The sequence below is a fragment of the Epinephelus moara genome, chromosome 19 (genome assembly GCF_006386435.1).
Source record: "Epinephelus moara isolate mb chromosome 19, YSFRI_EMoa_1.0, whole genome shotgun sequence".
Lineage (NCBI taxonomy): Eukaryota > Metazoa > Chordata > Actinopteri > Perciformes > Serranidae > Epinephelus > Epinephelus moara.
In genome coordinates, this window is record NC_065524.1 from 21241666 (window position 1) to 21262025 (window position 20360).

The window sequence follows — 20360 nt, forward strand, 5'->3', positions numbered from 1 at the left end:
CCTCCCTCATTACAGTCATCACCTCAACCACTCCTCTGTCTGTCATTACATTGACCCAGGTCAATCAGTCGACTCATTGTGGCTGCTAGACTAAAACACATCAAGGGCCCCGTCTGCCATTATCGTCCATTTCCAGTTCAGACTACTGATCCCACCATGTACGCAGCAGTCCTCAGATCTCATGCTGCCAATTACCTCCCAGCTGCGGCGGATTGGTTACAGTGTAACTCAATGTCTGATAATTACTGCTGTCACCCAGTTTGTCTGAGAGGTCACTCTCAATCTTTCTAATTACACTTCTCTGCTCCCTATTGAAGATGGATTTATTTAATTTACTCGCAATAGACGTGACAGACATATATATAAACGCATGTGCTGACTGGATGTATTTTAAGCATGTGGAGTGGGGCGTAATTATAAAGCCGTACATTGCTACAGTACAATGTGGAGGCGGAAAGAAGGAAGGAATGATAGAGGACAGAAATGGAGTTAAGATAAATGGGAGAAAGAAAATGGAAGAACTACTGAAGGTGAAAAGGTCAGGGCCAATTGGGGAGAAAAAGCACTTAAGGGGACAAAATTTAACTGAGAAGAACAAGAGAGAGAGAAGGGAACACAGAAGCAGCCGAGCAGCGAGTTCGTTTTTCACCAAGGCTGCAGAATTGGAAAAATATAAGCATCTTTTACAGCAGCTCTCCGTCTCTCCGCTGTGTTCTTTCATTCATCTAGTAAAGTGCAGATGATGCCTGACTTTCCCGATGCTGGGATTTACAGAAAGATCCAGCAGGCCTACCCTTGAACCACCCACTGCTAATGAAACACACCAATTACCTAAATTAACTATTGCCTCCCTTTAGTCAAACAGCAGCTCGTCCCCTCTTCCATTAGGAACGGCTAATTTGCCTCCAAGGAATTCCTCCTGCCCTGTTTTTATTTTTATTGCCACTTTCTCACTGAGCAACACATTCTGCCACTGAAGCGGCCCTCTTCAGAAGCCCCGTACACTCCGGTCCAACACTGTAATTTACCCCAGAAAAATTAAGAGACAGCTTTTGTGCATTCACAAAGTTTTTTAAAGTTTTCTGCCTTTTTTTAGTGTAGTTTGCCTTCTTTCCCCCTGTAGCTGTTTGGAACATGTACTTAAAGTGGGTGTAGCAGTTTACAGAGCAGCTATTAGAGTAAATGGCTTCTCAGTATTATCACCAGACCAGATTAAGAGAAAGGTTGTATCAGCAGTTATGGAGCTGCTCTGCAAATGACAGACTATTAGTATTGCAGCGCTCACAGTGAGGCTGATTTCAGACATATAAACATGCTTATGCATAAATACTCCGTTGCAACAGACTTCAATTTCAGGCTAATTCAGTACTTATTCTTGCATACCTATGTTGGTGTGACGAGCAGTTCTCTCTGGGGACTACACTGTGGCATAACCACATTCCATCAACTTCAGCTGTAAAGTTGCGTAACCTCTTACGCAGCTAATTATCATGTTTCGTGTGGGCTGGAGTGTCTTTGTTACATGTTCTCATACAAGTTATAAAGAATTTACGATTAGCTTTACTTGAAGATCTACCAGAGTGTTTTGTGCTTTGCATAAACACATGGTAAAAGTAAGTGTTTTCACCGCTGCATGTTTTTCAGAACATACACTCTGCTGTAGGCTATGACGTGAACATCATTCAACTTTAGGTCCACGAGAAAGTATTTATCTTTCCAAATAGGAATACAGTATGGAAAAGTCATCCAGCTTTTTATAGATGAGAAAGGGATTGACTATAAAAACAATACCAGCCACGAGTGCTGTTTAATAACAGGCCCTCTAACAATTTTACATCCAACTGCTCTTTATTTCAAATGGCTTTCTCAGTGTGTAGTGAGAGGAGACTCGCTCCTTGTTTGACCACGTGCCGGGCCGGCTGGAGATATACTATTAGATGAAACTGAGAACAACAAAGTGATAAATTTTCCCTGTTTTCTAGTAAATGTTTGTCCCGATGATGAAATATGCAGCTGTGAGTCATAAGATGAAAACATTGTGATATTGAATCGGTGCTTACGTTAACAGAGGCTGTATGTGATTGTGTCATTTCACAGGTGGAGGTTAACCCCTCGATGGACATGGCTGAGTCTGACTTTATGAACAATGTCATGAGATGTCGGTGCAAATATGACGGCCACAGAGCTTACATGTATGGATGTCATGCAGGTAAGGAAAGAAAATCCCTTCATCTTAATTTCTCCCCTCCTCTGTCACTAGGGCTGGGTATTGCTACTCAATATCTTTAAGGTATTGACCGAAATAACCCAGAACTTTGCATTATTAAAATGTCCCCAGTCAATCAACACCTATGTTTGATCCTTTTTGTGCTGGGAGTCTGATTCCAGACCATCCTAACTCCCTGCCAAGTCCCCAGACTTTCTATGGCAGCTGTCTTTGGATCTTCTCCCCACAATGGACAGTGGGTTCGCACGAGCTAATGCAGCAGCAGCAGCGGCTAACATGCCACACAAGTTCTTTAATGGTCCCAACAAACTTACACCAAAACCAAAATGACTCTGTTGTTACACCTATTAATAACTGTTAGGTAACATTAGCAGAATGATGCTAACAGTTAGCCCTGTCACTGTGTGTGGACGGGTGGACTCCCACAACTATCCCTGGCTCAGAGCTCAATGCTTGACAGTTCAGTGAGCTGAGATGCCACCCAAATGTTCGAAAGTATGGCTATGTTACACACCACTCCCATCATATTATGGGTATCGAATAAAGTACTCTATCGGCATTGGCATCACTTTAACGATACGATACTTAGCCCACTCCATCAATGATTGTTACGCTCTTTCCTCCTTTATAGGTGACGCATACAGCGCAGAGATCGAGGACCTGTTTGAACACCAGAGGCAAATCACCAACAACTTTGTGTAGCCCATCCCAGGGCCCAGCGCGAAGGCCTTCCAGTGGGGCCCAGAGACTACTCAGGGTGGGCTGAGGTCGATGGCCCCAGGCCCTTGGGACCTTAGGACCCACAATAACAGACAACACACAAAATGGCGCCTGTTCACCTCCTTGGCAGATGTGGATAAAACACTCACAAGCACATCATATCACAGCAGCGACCATTACAGAGACTTCATTGACAACAAGAGTGGAACAGGTGCCAGACGGCTCAACATGTTTTTAACTCTAGTTAAGTAAGAAGATATTGGATATGGATTCAAACTATACTGAATTTTGTGAATGTGGACGACTAGTAACTTAAGGTAGTTATTCAAAAACGTATACGCATGAAAGTAATGTCGCTATAACTAATCTGTCACTAAGACAATGAGGAAGCTGTCGGGAAATCTCACTCCCAAAATAGAAGATATGGAAAAATGAGAAAAATAATAATATTGTGAATTTGTGTAATTTCTGTTGCAAATGGTTGGATTAATGCACATGCAGCAAAAAGTACTATAATTTGCTCTGTTGGCATTATTTCACCCAAATTCTTTACTTGTTGAATTTTGTAACTGTTGCGCTTTTACATTACTTCAATATTGGTGCTCTCTAACAATACTGTATGTCGTTATATTAACCTCACTACGTTTCAGGTGAACAGTGTTGTACAATGCATTTTGGTTTTATTTTACAGTTAATGAGGTATTGTATCATTGCTTTGGTTTTAACAAAATCATTGTTTTATAAAAGTGTAGTCGTGCTACAGCGTTTTGCTTCTCATCTAGAATAGGTAAGAAGAGGTCAAATGATTTTTATGGAACAAAGCACTTTATCTTTTATACAGCAGTATTCCAGTTTTGCCCATTTTTTTTAAATCAGCCACCAATTTATTTGACTTTTTAAGATGTATATCTAAAAAACACTTTATTGTGTTTTACATTTGAGAAAGTGAAATATAAGGTTTGTGTTTAGTTTTCATATTCAATGTACTATTTATGCTGTAACTTTATTTATTCATGGTTTTCACACATACACAGCATGCTCAGTAAAGAGTTTGTTAGCTAGCGCTTAATTAACAATACTGATTTTTTTTTCTTTTTTTTTTTTCTGATGTTATTAACCAGGAAGGAAAAACTGATTTCATACAGGGCATAATATTAGATCGTTCCCATGATACAGAAGAATAATTGTTGATTTATTTTTGTTATTAAAACAACTGTAACTGTACAGTTTTTCTCCTCCAGCCTCTGCGATGGGAGGGAGAAACCACAGTATTGTGGCAGGCAGGCAGGCTGGGTTTTGAGAGCGTATAAAAAGCCTTTTAATTACGTCTCTTTGGGTTAGACTTAAGGTTACAGTTAAGGTTAGAGCTATAGCATGTGCTTTATAAAGAAACACTATGGAGTTGTAACTTAGGGAATCACAGGGAGAGCGGGAATCCATCTTTACACAAGCAATGAGACAGACTCTGAGTGATTCAGTGAGACAGTGATTTAAAGAAAGACTGAGAAAGTGAGACAGAAGGAGAAAAGGGGATGAAGTTCGGAGAAAGACTTATGCAGACATACAGTTTTTACTAGCAGAGCTGCCTTTTTGTAGGCAGCCATACAGAGACCACAAGCTGGCTTTTTCAGCTCCCCAACAAGAACAACATGTTTGTCTGGGAGAGAAAATAAACTCCTCAATTCACGCTTTGACACAGTAAACAGTGGCCTTATTTTTACTAAAGCCGGGCCTGCTCAAATATACTGTATCTCTCTTTACACTCGCTTCGCTAGCGTTTTAGCTCCACACCAAACAATGATGCAACTCCTTTTGCTTTACAACATGGAACTTGTGTTAATCATGTTGTGTTACCCCATTAATGTGTTTGATGTGTTTGGCTTAATGTCTTAGTGGTTAAACCTGTTAAGACGTGTTTTTTTCTAATGGCCAGTTTCCAGGACACGCTGTGGAAAGGACAAGTCACTCATAAAGACAACTGCAGACTGAATTAATTTCTTTAGCACATTGTTTCACTCCTCGCGGGGATTTAATGATTTTGACCCCACAAAGAGGGTTCCGAAAAAACGAGTAGCTGTTTAGGAAAACTTTTTAGCCCCATTACTAAAAACTGATGGAGATATAAATGTTAGCAGACATGAAAACTTCAATGAGTGTTTACTGATATGCTTTTCTGTTTGTTTGTGCATGTGTACAGTTGCTATTGACATATTATGGTCTGTTCTGTGTTATTTAAAATTATATGCCATTCCATATCCTAAGTGGGTTCATATTCGCCACTCTCATATTACTGTATTGTACCCATGCTATAGGCGTAGCACTGGGACATTGTTTTCCATGGCCAGTTGTGTTTTACTTTTTGTCTATAAAGCCGAGAGTGTGAGCTACATGGTGCTTATCTACAATCATATTCATAGAAAGCTGTGCTCTCAGGGACTTTAACCTCATCTAAAGAGAAAAAAAATGTTTCATGTGATGTGATTAGGGTTGCTTTTAGCTGTGATGCATACACTCATAAAAAAAAGTACCCACGTGTTTATTTTACAGGTAAAAATTGAAGTAATTAAGGTGATAAGCTTTGTTACGTGTTTTCCTCGAGGAAAGTTAGGATGACTGTGGATAGACACTGGCTGAATCAGAGGCAAATTTCAGTTCGAGACCAAATCGCAATCCATTCATTCATCATTACTGTGAATCAATAAAACTTCATCACATACTAAGCTGTCCTCCGCTTCCTGCCTCCTTCTTGCTGCTAATACATGACGCTGCAGAATGTTGTTGATGAGAAAGTGGCTTGATTTGTTTGCTCTGCATCAAGACGACAGTAGATTCTATATAATATGTTGTATTTTCACTCCACCTGCTCTGATACATGGGAGTCATTTTGCGGGAAGATCTGATCTGTCCAAACTGATTACCCTTGCACTCTGGGCGCTTAATTTTTATGCACTTAAAGGCTGGTGGAATACTGGAACTTTATTTTACAAGGTTTCCCCTAAAATGCCTAGGCGGCCCAAAGACAACCCTTTCAAGCTGTTAGATTTTCAGTGACTTAATCCTTTGCAAACACTGCCCCTCATGGGAACCAAGAAATCGCCTAACTATTTCAGTAACAAAAATACACAAATGTGTCCAGGAATTAATGACTAAATTCAAGCATATCAACTCTGGGAGAAGCGGGGTGGAGTAATCAGCTATGTCTGGAAAGGAAATTTACTCTTAACAAAAGTTTGATTTGATCACAGCTGACAAGTCCACCCAGAAAGAAAACAGCAGAGCTGTGAAGTGGTCACTCGCTGGGATGAAACAGCTGCTGTGCAAACAGGAAAGGAATACTTGAAAGCACCTGGCTGCACAGAGTGTACTCACACACGTTCAGCATCCTTTCATGCACTTTCAGCATACTGTATTCCTATAAACACACATGGAAGTGCACACACACTGTGAGCAAGTAGGGTGGACTTCACAGATTATCCGAACTAATATTGGGTCTTAAAGTCTTTTTTATTTAGCCTGACTTTTTTACCAGAGAAAATGCAAGTTAGAGATAAAGCCACTTGGTCTTTGCAGTTTGTCTTGTTCTGTGGAAACATGTCACTCCCTTGGAAAGAGCTCAAATTATCTCATCACACTTGCAGACACTAGTATCTAGTGTCTGGGACTGGCTTTAAGAGAATGTGATTTTGTAAGATTACATCTCCAGCGCAGCGTGGACATCCAAAGTGAAACCCAAGCGAACCGAATCGCTCAATCAAGATGAATCAGGACAGAAGAAAGAAAGCAATCTGAGGTTTAACAAAAAAGAGTTGAGGACATATGACCAAACTCTCACTCATAAACCCTCGGCTATGCAGTTCTCATTTTATCCTCACAGGCCCACTTCCTGTTTGCTGCACGTGTTTTTATTTGGGAGGCCCCCTTTGCCACCCCACCCTGACCTGATGGGGACCACAGTCGGCTCCACAATGGAGACTGTGTGCGCTCCCTGAATGACAGACCTGTCCATACAAGCTACAAGGAACCCCCTCCACCCCTTCACACACACACACACACACACACACACACACACACACACACACACACACAACTGGAGTGCATGACAGGTTTTCACTTTTGGAAGCAGTGTTCCATGGTTTTATACGGCAGACAGACATGATGAGGGATTTTTGTGATCAAACTTCAGATTATTGAGCAGGAATGTCTCTGCGGAAAGCCACATGGCTGCTTTCATAATAGGAACTGTTGTGCTGCCTTCATGATGACGTGCTTTTTATCACGTTCAGGGTGTTGAGCCGCCGCTGTGTAATCTAAGAAGCTGATGAGAGGGCTCATTAGTGTTTTCTCCCACTTAGAATTGATTGTTATTTTGCATGTTAACAGTATGTGAGTGTGTCTCCATGTGCTCATGGATCATAAGCAGACCACCTGACACGTGGGCCCTAACTCATCACCTGGGATTGTTAATATTTGCAGATAAGGAGAGGCTTTCCTGAATAATGAATGCATTTGCATAATTGTCCCATCCTGTTGAGTGAAAAACACATTATGAGACACATTCAATTTCCATGTCAGGCCCATTGAGAGCGTAAATGAATAGTCAGTGAGATATAATGACTTACAGAAGCAAAGACGGCGCTTACAAATTAGTACAATGCCTTTTCATAGGTGCTTGTAAAATGTTATCTTCTTCTTTATGTGCTTACTGTATTGCTGGAGCATTGGAGTGAATGTGTCTTTGTGTGTGTGTGTGTGTGTGTGTGTGTGTGTGTGTGTGCTTGTGCATGTACTTACCCCCCACCACCCTGATCCTCTCCTCTCTAGTATGAGATTTATTGCAAAACAGCCCTGTGAGAGAGTACACATGCTCTGCCCAGTCTCTGTACTGCACCCTGACAATTACTGCTATATATACCGCTCCAAATGAGAGCCATGAACCGGCGTGATTATAGGGTGGAGCAGGAGCAAAGAGGGAGAGAGAGGGGGGGAACAAAAAAGTGAGGCGAGCTGAGAGAGAAGGGGAGAGAGAGAGGGAGAGAGAGGAGAAGGGCGACAGGCAATACAAGTGGAAGTGACTGAAGTCTGCTGTAAATTGTATTGTGCACTTTTCATAAATCACAGCGAGTGTGACACACTACGCTTTAGTCTGAATGGCTTCCTTTTTGAAATAGTGAAGTGGGAGAGATGAGATTAAAGGGATGGGAAGCATGCAGGGAATGAGCAGCATCCTCCTCGACTTTGAAGATGATGACCTCTGTCTGCATACTTCTCCTCGATAAATTACACAGGGGCGCTTCACACGTCAGATTACTGTATGTGGCACAAGTTACAATAACGTTTGATAAAGAAGTGCTGCCCTCTTCTGGAAGTGAAGGAAACCAAATAAATCAGGTATGAATGAGAACTTGAAACTGAAAAAAAAAAAAGTGACAAGAGCAGCATTTCCTCACTAAGACTTTAGATTTCTTTCGTCCTGTGTAAACTGTCCACAGTGCAAACTGAGATAAGAAAGCAAATTGATTCCTGGAAGCCTGAGAAGAAAATAGACATAAAAGAGGAGAAAAATTGGTCTCATGCAGAGACATTTGTCTTAAATTTCTCTCTTTCTTAATTGTAAGAGAAATCGACTCCAGATGCACCAAAAACTCTTAAGCATCCAAATCTGCTCTTACAATTAGCACAGGTAACATCCTCTAAACACTATATGTGGGCAGGTGTTGTGCTGTGTGCAAATACTCCGACATGTGCCCAAGAACTGGAGAGATGCCACCAAAAAAAGGCTGCAAGAAGAATAAGTTTGGCAGTAGTGAAATCAACCTACTGTTAAATTAACTTAAACAAAGTAAATGTGGGTTTCCAGAGTGTCAGAACTTGTGTCAAAATGAGCAAAAATCTTAATTTGTAAAGTAACAAGAGACTTAAGTCATCAAATATATGTTGAGGTGTAAAAAGTACAGTATTTCCTTCTAGAGTGGAGTACAAATAGAGAGTGGCGTGAGATTAATTTACTCAAGTAAAGTAAAAGTTCTTCAAATTGTGCAAAAATTATATTATGAAAATATAAAACTTATGTTTCCTTGCACTGGACAAATATGTGGGGTATGAAAACAATCTTTTATATTGGTAAAAGTGCTCTCAACCACCCATACATTTTTCTCTTAAAAATAAGAAAACATTGGTGAATCCCCGAAATCAATGGCTACTAACAAAACATGACAAATCCTGGATACAAACAAAAATAAAAGGAAATTTGTTTGTATAACGCTTCCTGCACTGAGGCCCAATATTTGACATAAACGTGAAAAAGCTTCCACAGGCTACAAACAGTCAGTCGCTTTACTTCTTCTCCATTTATCTATCTCTTATTTTGCCATTGGCTGTCCAACACTGAGCCTGTCACATCAGCTGACAGGCTGCTGTCAGTCATGGGGCTGCCCTGACTGTGCGGTCACCTCCGCCCAGCTGTCTGGTGACATCAGGCCGCATAAAAAGCCACATCTCAAGAAAGATTGATAACACAGGAACTGATGTCACAGCGAAAATCCCCACATGTGATGTATGGAAGTGCTGGGTGTAATAGATGCAGGTTGTTGCAGAGCTCAGGCCCCGGTGATGAGCCATTCACTAAATAGATCAGCCTACCTAATGGGGTCATGAGACTGTGGGAAAAGTGGTGAACTGGGATGTGTTGAGTAGAGAATTGGCTGTTCTTTCAATCCCCCCCCCCACCCCTCCATGAGCAGAAACCATCCCTGTGGGGGGAAAAGCAGCAGGATCACATTACCCATGGACCAGTTTTCATCGTACAGAAACCCACGCTCTGCCTCACTCCAGCGGCTCGCATAATTGGAAGCATCTTGGCATGAAGATAGAGTCAAGGTGGCATATCAATGGGCGCGTACTCCAAGGGCATGCAGATAAGAAAATGCTGCTTCTCTTAACAGGTCGTGTCCATGATAGGGTCACTGGCCCTCCCTAAAAAGACAGCAGGCTGGGTGTTGACTCACATACAAATAGCTATGGCTGATCAGTGGTGTGGAGCCTTGTTGTACAATTCACTCCCAGTGGCGCTCATCCCTAACGCCAACAAGAAACTGTTTTGTTCCCAAGCCTTGTCTCATTATGTATGCATGTATGGCAGCAGAGAATTCCTGCAGCTCAGGATAGAGAAACCAAGCCATGATTGTTTTACAGTGGCTTCATGCAACATGGCTGAGACTCAATTCTCATGAACAGTGATTTGCGCTGAAAGTTTGCTGCTTTTTGCTCTTGTGTGAACATGCAGTAAGACATTGATATGTCCAGTTTCACCAGGGTTTTTGTAATCAATATCACAATGTCAAGTGTCACTGATTTGGAGTTGGACTCTATAAAATGTGGGGACTTGCAGTGGACAGATGAAAAAATTGTTGAAATCAATGCAGCAGATGTTAAGATACAAGATATAAAAACACATTTCCCACAATGCAATCCCTATTAACAGATTTTTGATATGTATGCACAATCTATGGGCAACAGACTATTGCAGGGCTAACACAAAGAGACAGACAACCATTCAAACCACGCCCAATTTAGAGTCACCAATTAACCCGATGTGCATGTCTTTGGACTGTGGGAGGAAGCTGGAGTACCCAGAGAAAACCCATGCTGGCACAGGGAGAACATGCAAGCTCCTCGTGGGGGAGCCGACTCCATTGTGGAGCCGACTGTGGTCCCCATCGGGTCAGGGTGGGGTGGCAAAGGGGGCCTCCCAAATAAAAACACGTGCGGCAAACAGGAAGTGGGCCTGTGAGGATAAAATGAGAACTGCATAGCCGAGGGTTTATGAGTGGAGTTTGGTCATATGTCCTCAACTCTTTTTTGTTAAACCTCAGATTGCTTTCTTTCTTCTGTTCCCCCACCCTGGGTTCGAACCAGCAACCCACTTGCTGTGAAGTGACAATGCTAACCAGTGCACCACCGTGCCGCCCCAGTATTGACCAATCACGTTTAAATGGCAGGTAAACAGACTGTGTGGAGAGGTGGAACGCACTGGCCAAAAAGCAATCTTGGAACCCATCAGCTATCGTCTGATGAGGATGTAACTTTACATTAGCTGTATTAAAATGTGTCTGCATTCATATTTAGATATATGTGTTTATAGAGTAGCTGAAATGACTGGCTTAGATATCCATAAGCTACACTACATCCCCCCCCAGGGTTAACCCTAACCCTAACCCTGAATCTAAACCTGCATTAACAGATTGTTACATGTTAATGACAATGTCTTTGATATTCCATACATTAATTCAGTGCTGCAAAGTACTTCTCATATGGCCGTAATAAAAACGGTCAGTTCCTCTTTCTCCCGCCTACCAGTTCTGCCTCTGCTAAGCATCCTCCATCGCCCCACTGCTTCCCATCCTGCAACACTATCCACTCCGCTCTATGCCTCTCCAGAAGCGGGACTTCTCCGCCTCTGCACAAATAAAACCGTGTGCCAAGCCGCATTAACTCTGCATCCTTATCGCCTTTCTGACTTGAGACATTTTATGAGCGGGAGCCTTCAGCCCCCTCAGACTCCAGCAACAAGAAGAGGCATGCTTTATGCACTGCTGCATCACCGCCACCACTGTTTACTGGACACTATTATCATTTAACTGCATGTACACTACGAAAGGTCACATTTTGGACTTCAATTTATCACATCTCATTATATGATGTATTTATAACGTAGCTTTAAAGCTGTTCCTGAGCTGGGGGTTAGGTGGAACTGAGCAAAGTTGTGGTGGAGTTACATATAAAAACAGCTTTGTGTACACACCTAGTTGAGGCCGAAGACCTGCTGTGGCCTCTGCTGCCGGCCTAAACCAGCTCTCTGGGTTCTCTTAAAGTTTCTGCCCACGCAAACAGTGACCGCACTGGCCCCCGCCATCTCTGAAATAGGCGTTTATGCTTACTGAGGAGAAAATGACTCAATAGAGTGCCGGGAATCTGTACATATTTCCACAGGTATCCTATAAAAAGTGTCAAATAATGTGAAAGTATCTAATTTTAAATGGAGGAAAAAACAGTGGTATGTTGTGCATTGGTCAACATGCTCCACCAGGACTAATTCATTTCATGCTCCTACAACTTAAATGTTTGGTCTGATAATTTCCACTCTTAGTATGCATCCACTGTTGCCTGGATCAACTTGTTTTCATTTCAGCAACATCGCTCCGGCTTGCACTCCACAACAGCATTAGTATATGCAAAACCTCATAAGCATGCCATGGCTTTGGCCTCTTGTGGTTTCTACGGCAGTGACTTAATTCTGCTTCACTAATCATAATAATTATAGATATTACAGTATCCTTGGTAATTACTGTAGAGCACTGGCTCCTATCTTTTAATGGATGCTTAAACAAACAGATTTCAGATAAGTTTGGGAAGAAAACTAATCTATGGCCTCTGAGGGGAGATCAATCAGGTGAAGGGGTTGGAGTTGGGAGGGTGTAATAGTGTGGCGTTCGGTAATTAATACAGAATGCAGTAAGAGATGGAACCTGGCTCTTCCTTCTTTTTTTCTTTTTTTTTCAATTTGCGTCCCTTTCATCCCTACATCCCTCCTTCTCTCCGTGCCTTTGCCACATTATTTATCTCTGCTGTCACACCATTGTTGTGATTATGGATGTCATGCAGCCGTAAAGCGCTCCACGATCAATAGGCCTGAAATTAAACCAAAAAATGAATTTCCGCAGTGTCGGCCACATGCACTCCTGAGCAGGAATTACCTTGCAGGAGAATGGCTGATTATCCCACTGAGGAGACAGCGACAGAAGCACAGGAGGAGGGATGGTGCTTGACTGCGGCTGGCAGCAATAGCAGTAACTGCAAGGACAGTTTTACTGCCTTTTTTTTTTTTTTTTTTTTTTTTTTACAGCAGACCACAGAACACATGGTACATGTGTTGAAACTTTGCGTAAACAAGCCCTAAAACACCAATTTAAATTCAACAAAAGATCTGGATTCTCGTAGCGGGATTAGTTGACCTCATGTGACCATAGATCGCTATCCAATATTCCACATTACGGCTTGAAAAGGTTGAGAGGTTTTGTGTAGTACTTACTCTTTATGTCTGCAATGTAACAAGTCCGGGTTGTTCATGATGACACAGGCCAACTGAGGAGATGATGTAGTCATTTCTTTCAGGGTGAAATCAATACACTATTAGGCATGATGAGATGAAAAAGTGCTCATTACTTGTATCATCGAGTCGTTTGGAGAAGCCTGCAGACTGGGGGACTTTGGTCAAATGGCGAGACCTCCAGTGATGAAAAGCACAACACAGTGATTAAATAAAAATGTGAAGTTTAGGAGAAAGCTCATGAGAACCCTAGAGGGAAGAGTGGAGCATGTACGTTGGAAGAATGTCAGATTATGGTCAGTCTTATAGACGGTTGCAGTCTCTTAACCTGCAGCTTTCTTTGTTTTCAGACGGTCACTGTACCAACTTTGCTCTCTGTCTCATGCTGTCCACACCATGCATTTGCAATTTATCCTCAGCACCTGACACAGAGCCTCAGAGGGAAGTCAGGGATGTCAGGGGAAGTGTTTTCATGCTTCTAAAATCCCTTGTGTAACTCTCTTAAACCAGCCTTCCTTCCAGCATCTTCGCCTCTGCAAATCCCTCCACCGGAGATGGACGCATCCTTTTGTTTCTCACTCGTTTCCCTTGTCCCTCATTTAGAATCGATTTGCTATTAACACCCGAGCATCACGGAGGGAGGGTGACAGGGGGTCGAGGTGGCTGTAGCTGCTTGACAGGCTTCTTCATCTCCGAACAGGAAGTTTGGTTTACATCAGCCGTGGGGCGGGAACTGTCATCAGGAGACCTCAGGGCTAATGGGCTGGATTTATGCGGTTCTCTCCTCCTCTCGGCGTGGACCAAGTTGGGAGAAGCTTAAGTCACTGATTTGAGGTCTTTTCGGTGTTTTATTCCACGGGTTTGTGATTAAGGTTTGGAGTCGGAAAGCTGATGCAAGATCTATGCTCTGGAGAAATTAAAAAATTCCGATTTGTTCCTGCGTGAAATCTGATCTTAAATCCAGGCAGGGTTATGACTTTAATGCATTTATATAACAAGTGCTTCACCTAAAGTAATTTCTTTCCTTTCCCTTAACTTGGCACGTCAAGACAAATTTCGTTCATCACCCCTCCGTGGAGCCAGGGTGCTGGGCAATAACCACAGTTTGGTTTTCAAATCAATTTGACAAATCCTCTGAGAATTGTAAAACAGTCTTAGAGCAAATAATGGCCTGACACTCTGCATTAGCAGAAAAGATGTGACTCGAGACTGACGCCTGACCGTGTAGCTTCTGGGTTTACAAAGAAAACATGTTCTTGTGGTGAGATGTCAATAAAGGTTAGCATTTTGAACACACAAAGGACAGCTAAACCTGGGAGCAAAGTGTATTATAGCTGAATGCAGTCACCAGCTTTATCTAAAAGTGATGAAAACACTGTGTGACTTGTGCCCTGGTTTCACAGTGAGACTCAAAATATTGAATGAACTGTCTGCATCAGCTCAAACATGACAAGATGCAGACGACCAATCGACAGTATTCATCCTTTATATTTCATGACTTCCTGCTGTATCATTCCTTTTCTGTTGCTTTCTATTCCCATTCTCTCCTCCTCACTCAGTCTCTTTCCCATCCTCGTGAGCATCACAGTGTCTGAACTCATTCTCAACTATTTATTTGCTTTATTTCCTGAGATCAGCTATAAAGAACAAACACTATTAAGCCAGCCAATCAATAAGGGACATCAGCGCTCTTATCCCCCTCCTCTTTCTCTCCCACCGCAAAATAGATTTATATCTTCTGCCTGAGCAACATAAATCACATATTCATACATTAAATTAAAAATGTGATTGATAGCAACGCAGAGAGTGTGTACCAAACCTCATGATGTAAAAAAACAAATATTAGTTGGGGACTGCGGAGGGTGAAGAGAAAACAAGCACTGTTTTTCAAGTGTAATTCTTCACAGTCTTGTGAGGACGTCTGAGCTCAGGAGATGAGTTGTTGCGTTAGGAAAAAGGAAAAGTGACACTTGGTGAAACTGTGGCTACAGAAGCAGATCATGGAAATAATTATCAGCATCTAAACTCAAAAATGAACTCAGTGTTACTGAACAGTTTCCACTATAGAAACACTAGCTGGAAGGATAGCTAAAAGGCTAATTCAGGGTCCAAGAGACATTTATCTTGGCTTTAAAGGAGCTGGTCAGCTTCCAGCCTCTCTCCTGTGCATGTCATTCTGCAAGGCGAAGTGTGTGTAGAGAAACAGGTTCATTCACAAAGTGACACTTAATGGGATATATACAGATTGTGTCATGCATTACAGGGCCCAGTGGTTATGGGAGCATTCCAGAGGAGAGAGGCAGAGAAATATGGCAGCATCTATCAGAGGCCGGGCCAGAGAGGAAAAGGTGCAGGAACAGAGAGGGGACGGGAGCTGGGGGTTGGGGGGCTGCCAAGGACATTTAAGAGAGCTGTCAGGGGAGGCTGATCTATGAAGGACCCTGTTGGCTAAACCTATATCCCTGCATGTGAGTGTATGTGTGTGAGTGCGCGCAATGGAAAGTGCATGAGTGCAGTCACACCAACTCATGCTGTAACACATGTGCTCACACCCTGGAGGGAGAGTATAGTAGAGTAGTCTCAGTGCACAGGTTCAAAGATCAGAGTTGGAGATCATCCACATAGAAAATCAAATGTTGTTAAATGTGTGTTCTGAGCATGAGATGAGTATAAACAACTGCGGGAGGGTAAACAACACGAGAGAAACTGTTCAACTGTGAAAAAACGGTATGTTTTCTGGAGAAAAAGTGTATGTAAGAAAACAGTTGCTGTTTAGTTCATTATCATAAACAACGTCACCAAAGTCCCACAATCAATTCAAGCATATGAATGACATAACTTACATAAGTAGATTTTCAGACTTATGACAAAACTCCTAAATTACCAGTTAAGCATAATAATAACCATCAAAACTGATTTAAAAGTCTAGAGGCAAAGTAGACTTAATTTGTGATGTAATACAACAGGACAAAATGGACTCACTTTCCACTTTTCCCACAGCAAACAGCTCACACCATTTATTTTCCTCCACGATATTTTTCAACCTGCCAGCTTCAAATAGCTACAGAGAGAAATACCACTTCTTAAAAAGTGCTCGCTATGTGGATCTTTGGTTACATTTATAGGGGCACTCACTCTACCGATTTCTCATGTGACATTTCACACAGATAAAGGAGCGAGGTTTCTGTCTGTGTGTGTGCTTTGTCAACCAAGTGTTTGAGTTGCTCATTAAAAATAAGCTTTAATTTTGTGTCATATGAGAGGATAGAACAGGGTGTCAAACATAAAGACTGCAGGCCAAAACCGGCCCGCTAAAGAGTCCCGGCCGGCCCACTCAACGCATTTTCACTCTGACCTTGTCACAAATCGACGTTTGGTCATGGACCTGCCATGTTCCACATTCCAGCTACGATGTGAAGGTACCCTGGGTGTGTTGGTTGTCTTAACTTTCATTCTTGTCCTGCCGCGTTTCCCCCTGACACCGCCGAGTGCCGTTGAACTACAACTGCGACTGGCCGCGTATCACGCCGACATTAAAGGACAGCTTTTTTTGTCAGTGACTGATGCTACAAGTCACTGGCCAGGTGCCAGATTTCGACAACTTGGGAGTGAGACTGGGTTGGCCCACTCGTTGACTTTGCACATCTATTATTGATGCACTTGTGAGGGTAGGAGGGGCTACGTTTGAGGAGCAAGTTTAACAGTGAGTCATGTAAAATTCTGCTTCAGAGGTGATTCCACTCTGAACCAAATTCAGATGTCTGAAAAAACAGTGAATACGTATTGTGGTCATATTTAAAGATAAATATCGTCAATCACAGTGATTTTCAAACTTTTTGTGCCTGAGGCACACCAGGGCAAGCCAAAATCTCAAGGCACACCTGTATTTATATCATGTCTAAAACATATGCTATCACTCTTATCACAACATAAGACAATAAAAATAATAAAAAAAAGACAGGTAGCTTTCGTGATACTTCTTACAAACAGTTTTTTTTCTCTTTTCTCTTGGTGGTAGGTCATCTTCTCTGGTGCTTTGTTCTATTTTGCTCTGTACAATAAAGCGATCCATTGTCCCACTCACAACTTTCTCCTCTTAAATGTTATCATCCCTCACACTGGCTGCCAATCAGGATTTTTAATGTGTAGCACACTCACAAATTCCCACACACAAACAGCGACTAATAGGTTCCCTGTGAAGGTATTTTAAATCAAAGTAAATCAAATTACATTTTTTTGCTAGAATTCAACTCTTTATAAAGGAATGGGTGCACACAACATTCTGATACAGTCAATTAAGCATTCATTCATAACTTTATGTACAGGTCCAGTTGAATATTGTAATAATGATGTGTGTTTATCACAAAATCCCACGGCACACCTGGACTGGCCTCACAGCAAACCATTAGAGAACCACTGGTCGATCAGCAGCTTCAATACAAAAGAATCTATACCAGACATTAACTTAAAATGTTGCAGGTGGTTGCTAAGCAATTGCCCAAACTTTTGATTTGTAAATGGCTTGCAAGGCAGAGGATAATATAACATGCTGCCTCAATACCTTACACTTTGGTTTGGTGTGGCCAGCAGTACTACACAGGAGTGGAAATGTATGGAAAAAATGTGATGACAGTGAGACTGAATAAATGCGGAAAAACTGAGACTGATTTCACTTATTTTTCTTAAGATATCGCAGGCTGTTCAACATCTCTTTCGTAAATGGATGAACACTTTCAGGATGTACTTCTTTACACTAAAAGAAAGAAATATGTGAAGGTGTCGCTATTTATAGATTATTATGTAATGGTTTTACTGGTCTGGCCCACTTGAAATAAAAATGAGCTGTAGGTGGTCCGTGAACTAAAATGAGTTAGACACCTCGGGTATATAATTTTAAAAGAACTAAAACTAAAGAGCTACATTTCTTTGTGGAGAATTAAAGCTTCACATATTATATTGAATTGATAAGAATACATTTTGGATGTAGCAGCTCCAGGAGACTGACTCTCGCTCAGCTATAGGCTATCTGAGGTCTCTGTCTGTAGCCTGCAGGCCTGTTAGCCAGAGGAGTGAACGCCAGGCAACCCTGCCAGAGGGGACGCAGCATTGGGACCATTACTAAAGCTTAATGATATGAGAAGTGTTCTCCTATCCACCGCGGAGGGGATTCATCATGATGCTGTAGCACTATACATCTTTCAACAGCCCCTAAAGAGGAAAGGGGACATTTCTTCATGCTGTAGTAAAAACCCCTCCCTTCCCCACTCTTCCCTTGAGCTTTCTACATTCCTCATCTTCTCTTAAAGACGCTCTATTTTAAGATCATTGCGTCTAAGGAAGGAGGGGTGGCACGACCTTGGCGACGGGTGAGGGTGAAATAAGGTGGTGAGAAGCGCTGGATAAGTGTGCGGAGAGAGCCACAAACCACAACATCTTGTCTGGGATTTGTCCCAGCCTGCCCCGAGGGAAGGAATACAATTCACTCTCCGCCTCAAAGTCACACTACACACTGTCACTGGCTTCAGCTGAGTGCTGATAGATGTCTCTTTGTCCCCTCATAAATAAAAACACTCTGGTCTATGCTGTGAGAGACTGTAGATCAGGGTGTAAATAGCTGAGGGTATCATGCGCTGCAGTACGTCAAGCCTGGAGGGTTTTCTCTTTCTCTAACCCTTCACATTTTGCGACCGTGTCAGAGGACTCTGCAACCTGTAAATCAAGGTGATAAACTGCAACACCAGAGCCATCAAAATAAGTAAAAGTAGAGTTGACTTTGGGTCTTTAACTTAATTTTATAGCCCGGAGACAATATGCAGTAATCACAGCATGGAGACGCTTAACATTTCTGTCATAGTATTTGCATTGTTTGAGTCACAGCCACCTGCCTGTGGATTTACACCAGTAGATCACAGACAATAACAGTAAAGACAGAAGTGCACTGCTTTATGACTTCAGCACTTTCAGTTTGAAGTCTTCCAGCACCAGTGAGTTTAAATTATGGTGGGAGACGTCCTTGGGATGTGAACATCTCATTTCACCAGGCTGTGCACATGCACACACACTAACACACACGCTCACACACGCACACACACACAACTCATTTCATTGGGGGTCTCTGGGAGGCTGGACTCAGTGGAGCATGACATAAGAATTATACATCTGGCAGCAGTAAACCTGCAAACTCTCTCTCTCTTTCTCCCTCCCTCACACATACCACACACACACTTGTGACTACTATGAGACAAAACACTAACTTTCTGCTCATCACGCTAAGAAAGAATTATTCCAAGAATTATTCATTTGCTATTTGTGCTTGTAACTCTGCTCTATGCAAATGTGCCGCTGCTTTATTCCCTTTCCTCCTCAAAGAGCTGAAACAGCTCCCTGCTTCTCTTTAGATACCATAAAACTGTTTTATTTGTAAGTGTGCATTTAATTACTTTAATTACTTCTCTAGTCAGGTCATTGATACATCAAACTCAAAACCTAAAACGGCCAAAATGTTGTTTTTGTCTATTTAAGTGAGTACATTCACATATAAAAGTGAATTTTTGAGGACAAAAATAAACATTTTGTGTCCATGAATTGACTGCTGGATGCTTTGTTTACAAGCTGCAGTGTTTGCAGGGTGGGGCCAGAGTTCAAGAGATAAGAACGCATGGAGTATGGCATGCCTACTCAAACATTACTGATGATATAAAGAACACAGGTTGCATATGCATGAGGATTTTACCCAAGAAAACCCTTATGACTTTTGACCTTAAGTTACAGTGATCTGATATCCATCGCTCAAGCATGAATTAATAATTAGGTATTCCTTATTTTAAATGATAAAATAGAATAAAGTAAAAAAAGAATAAAGTTAAATTAAATTAAATTAACTGGGGAAAATATCAGGATTAATCTGCTTGTGGGCACCATTTAAGTAAATATGATATATGGCAAATAAAACTATTACTTAAACTGCAGTAGCCCGTCCACATGTACAAGACAACACATTAATAACACAATTAATAAAGATAAATCTGAATACATGGTCGCACGTGCATGGAGCAGGAGTCAGAGCATCCCAACTGGACCGAGGAGGCTCCGCATCCCCATCCCAGCTGCGCCCCGCTGCCACATCATAATGAGCACCTGGGGACACGCCCACCCACCGCTTCCCAGCTCCCTCATTGGCTCCGTGATTAAATATTTCCCAAGCCGCGCGCCCATTGGCTCAAATATCACACAAGTGATTTCATAAAGCAAATCTTTTGGAAGTTGTGTAAAGGGAATAAGTGGGAAAAACCCTTGAGATAACTGCGG

The 20360-nt window shown here is 42.0% G+C and overlaps 1 protein-coding gene across 1 annotated transcript in view; it reads left to right on the forward strand.

Annotated features, from left to right (window-relative positions):
* The window catches only part of loxl4 (lysyl oxidase-like 4), a 29898-nt gene extending 24261 nt beyond the window's left edge, over positions 1–5637 (forward strand). Inside the window, exons 14-15 of the mRNA XM_050071216.1 lie at positions 2098–2209; positions 2859–5637. Coding sequence (XP_049927173.1) covers positions 2098–2209; positions 2859–2929 — 183 coding nt within the window. The 3' untranslated portion in view covers positions 2930–5637. The remainder of the gene's footprint in view (positions 1–2097; positions 2210–2858) is intronic.
* The last annotated feature ends 14723 nt before the right edge of the window (positions 5638–20360 follow it).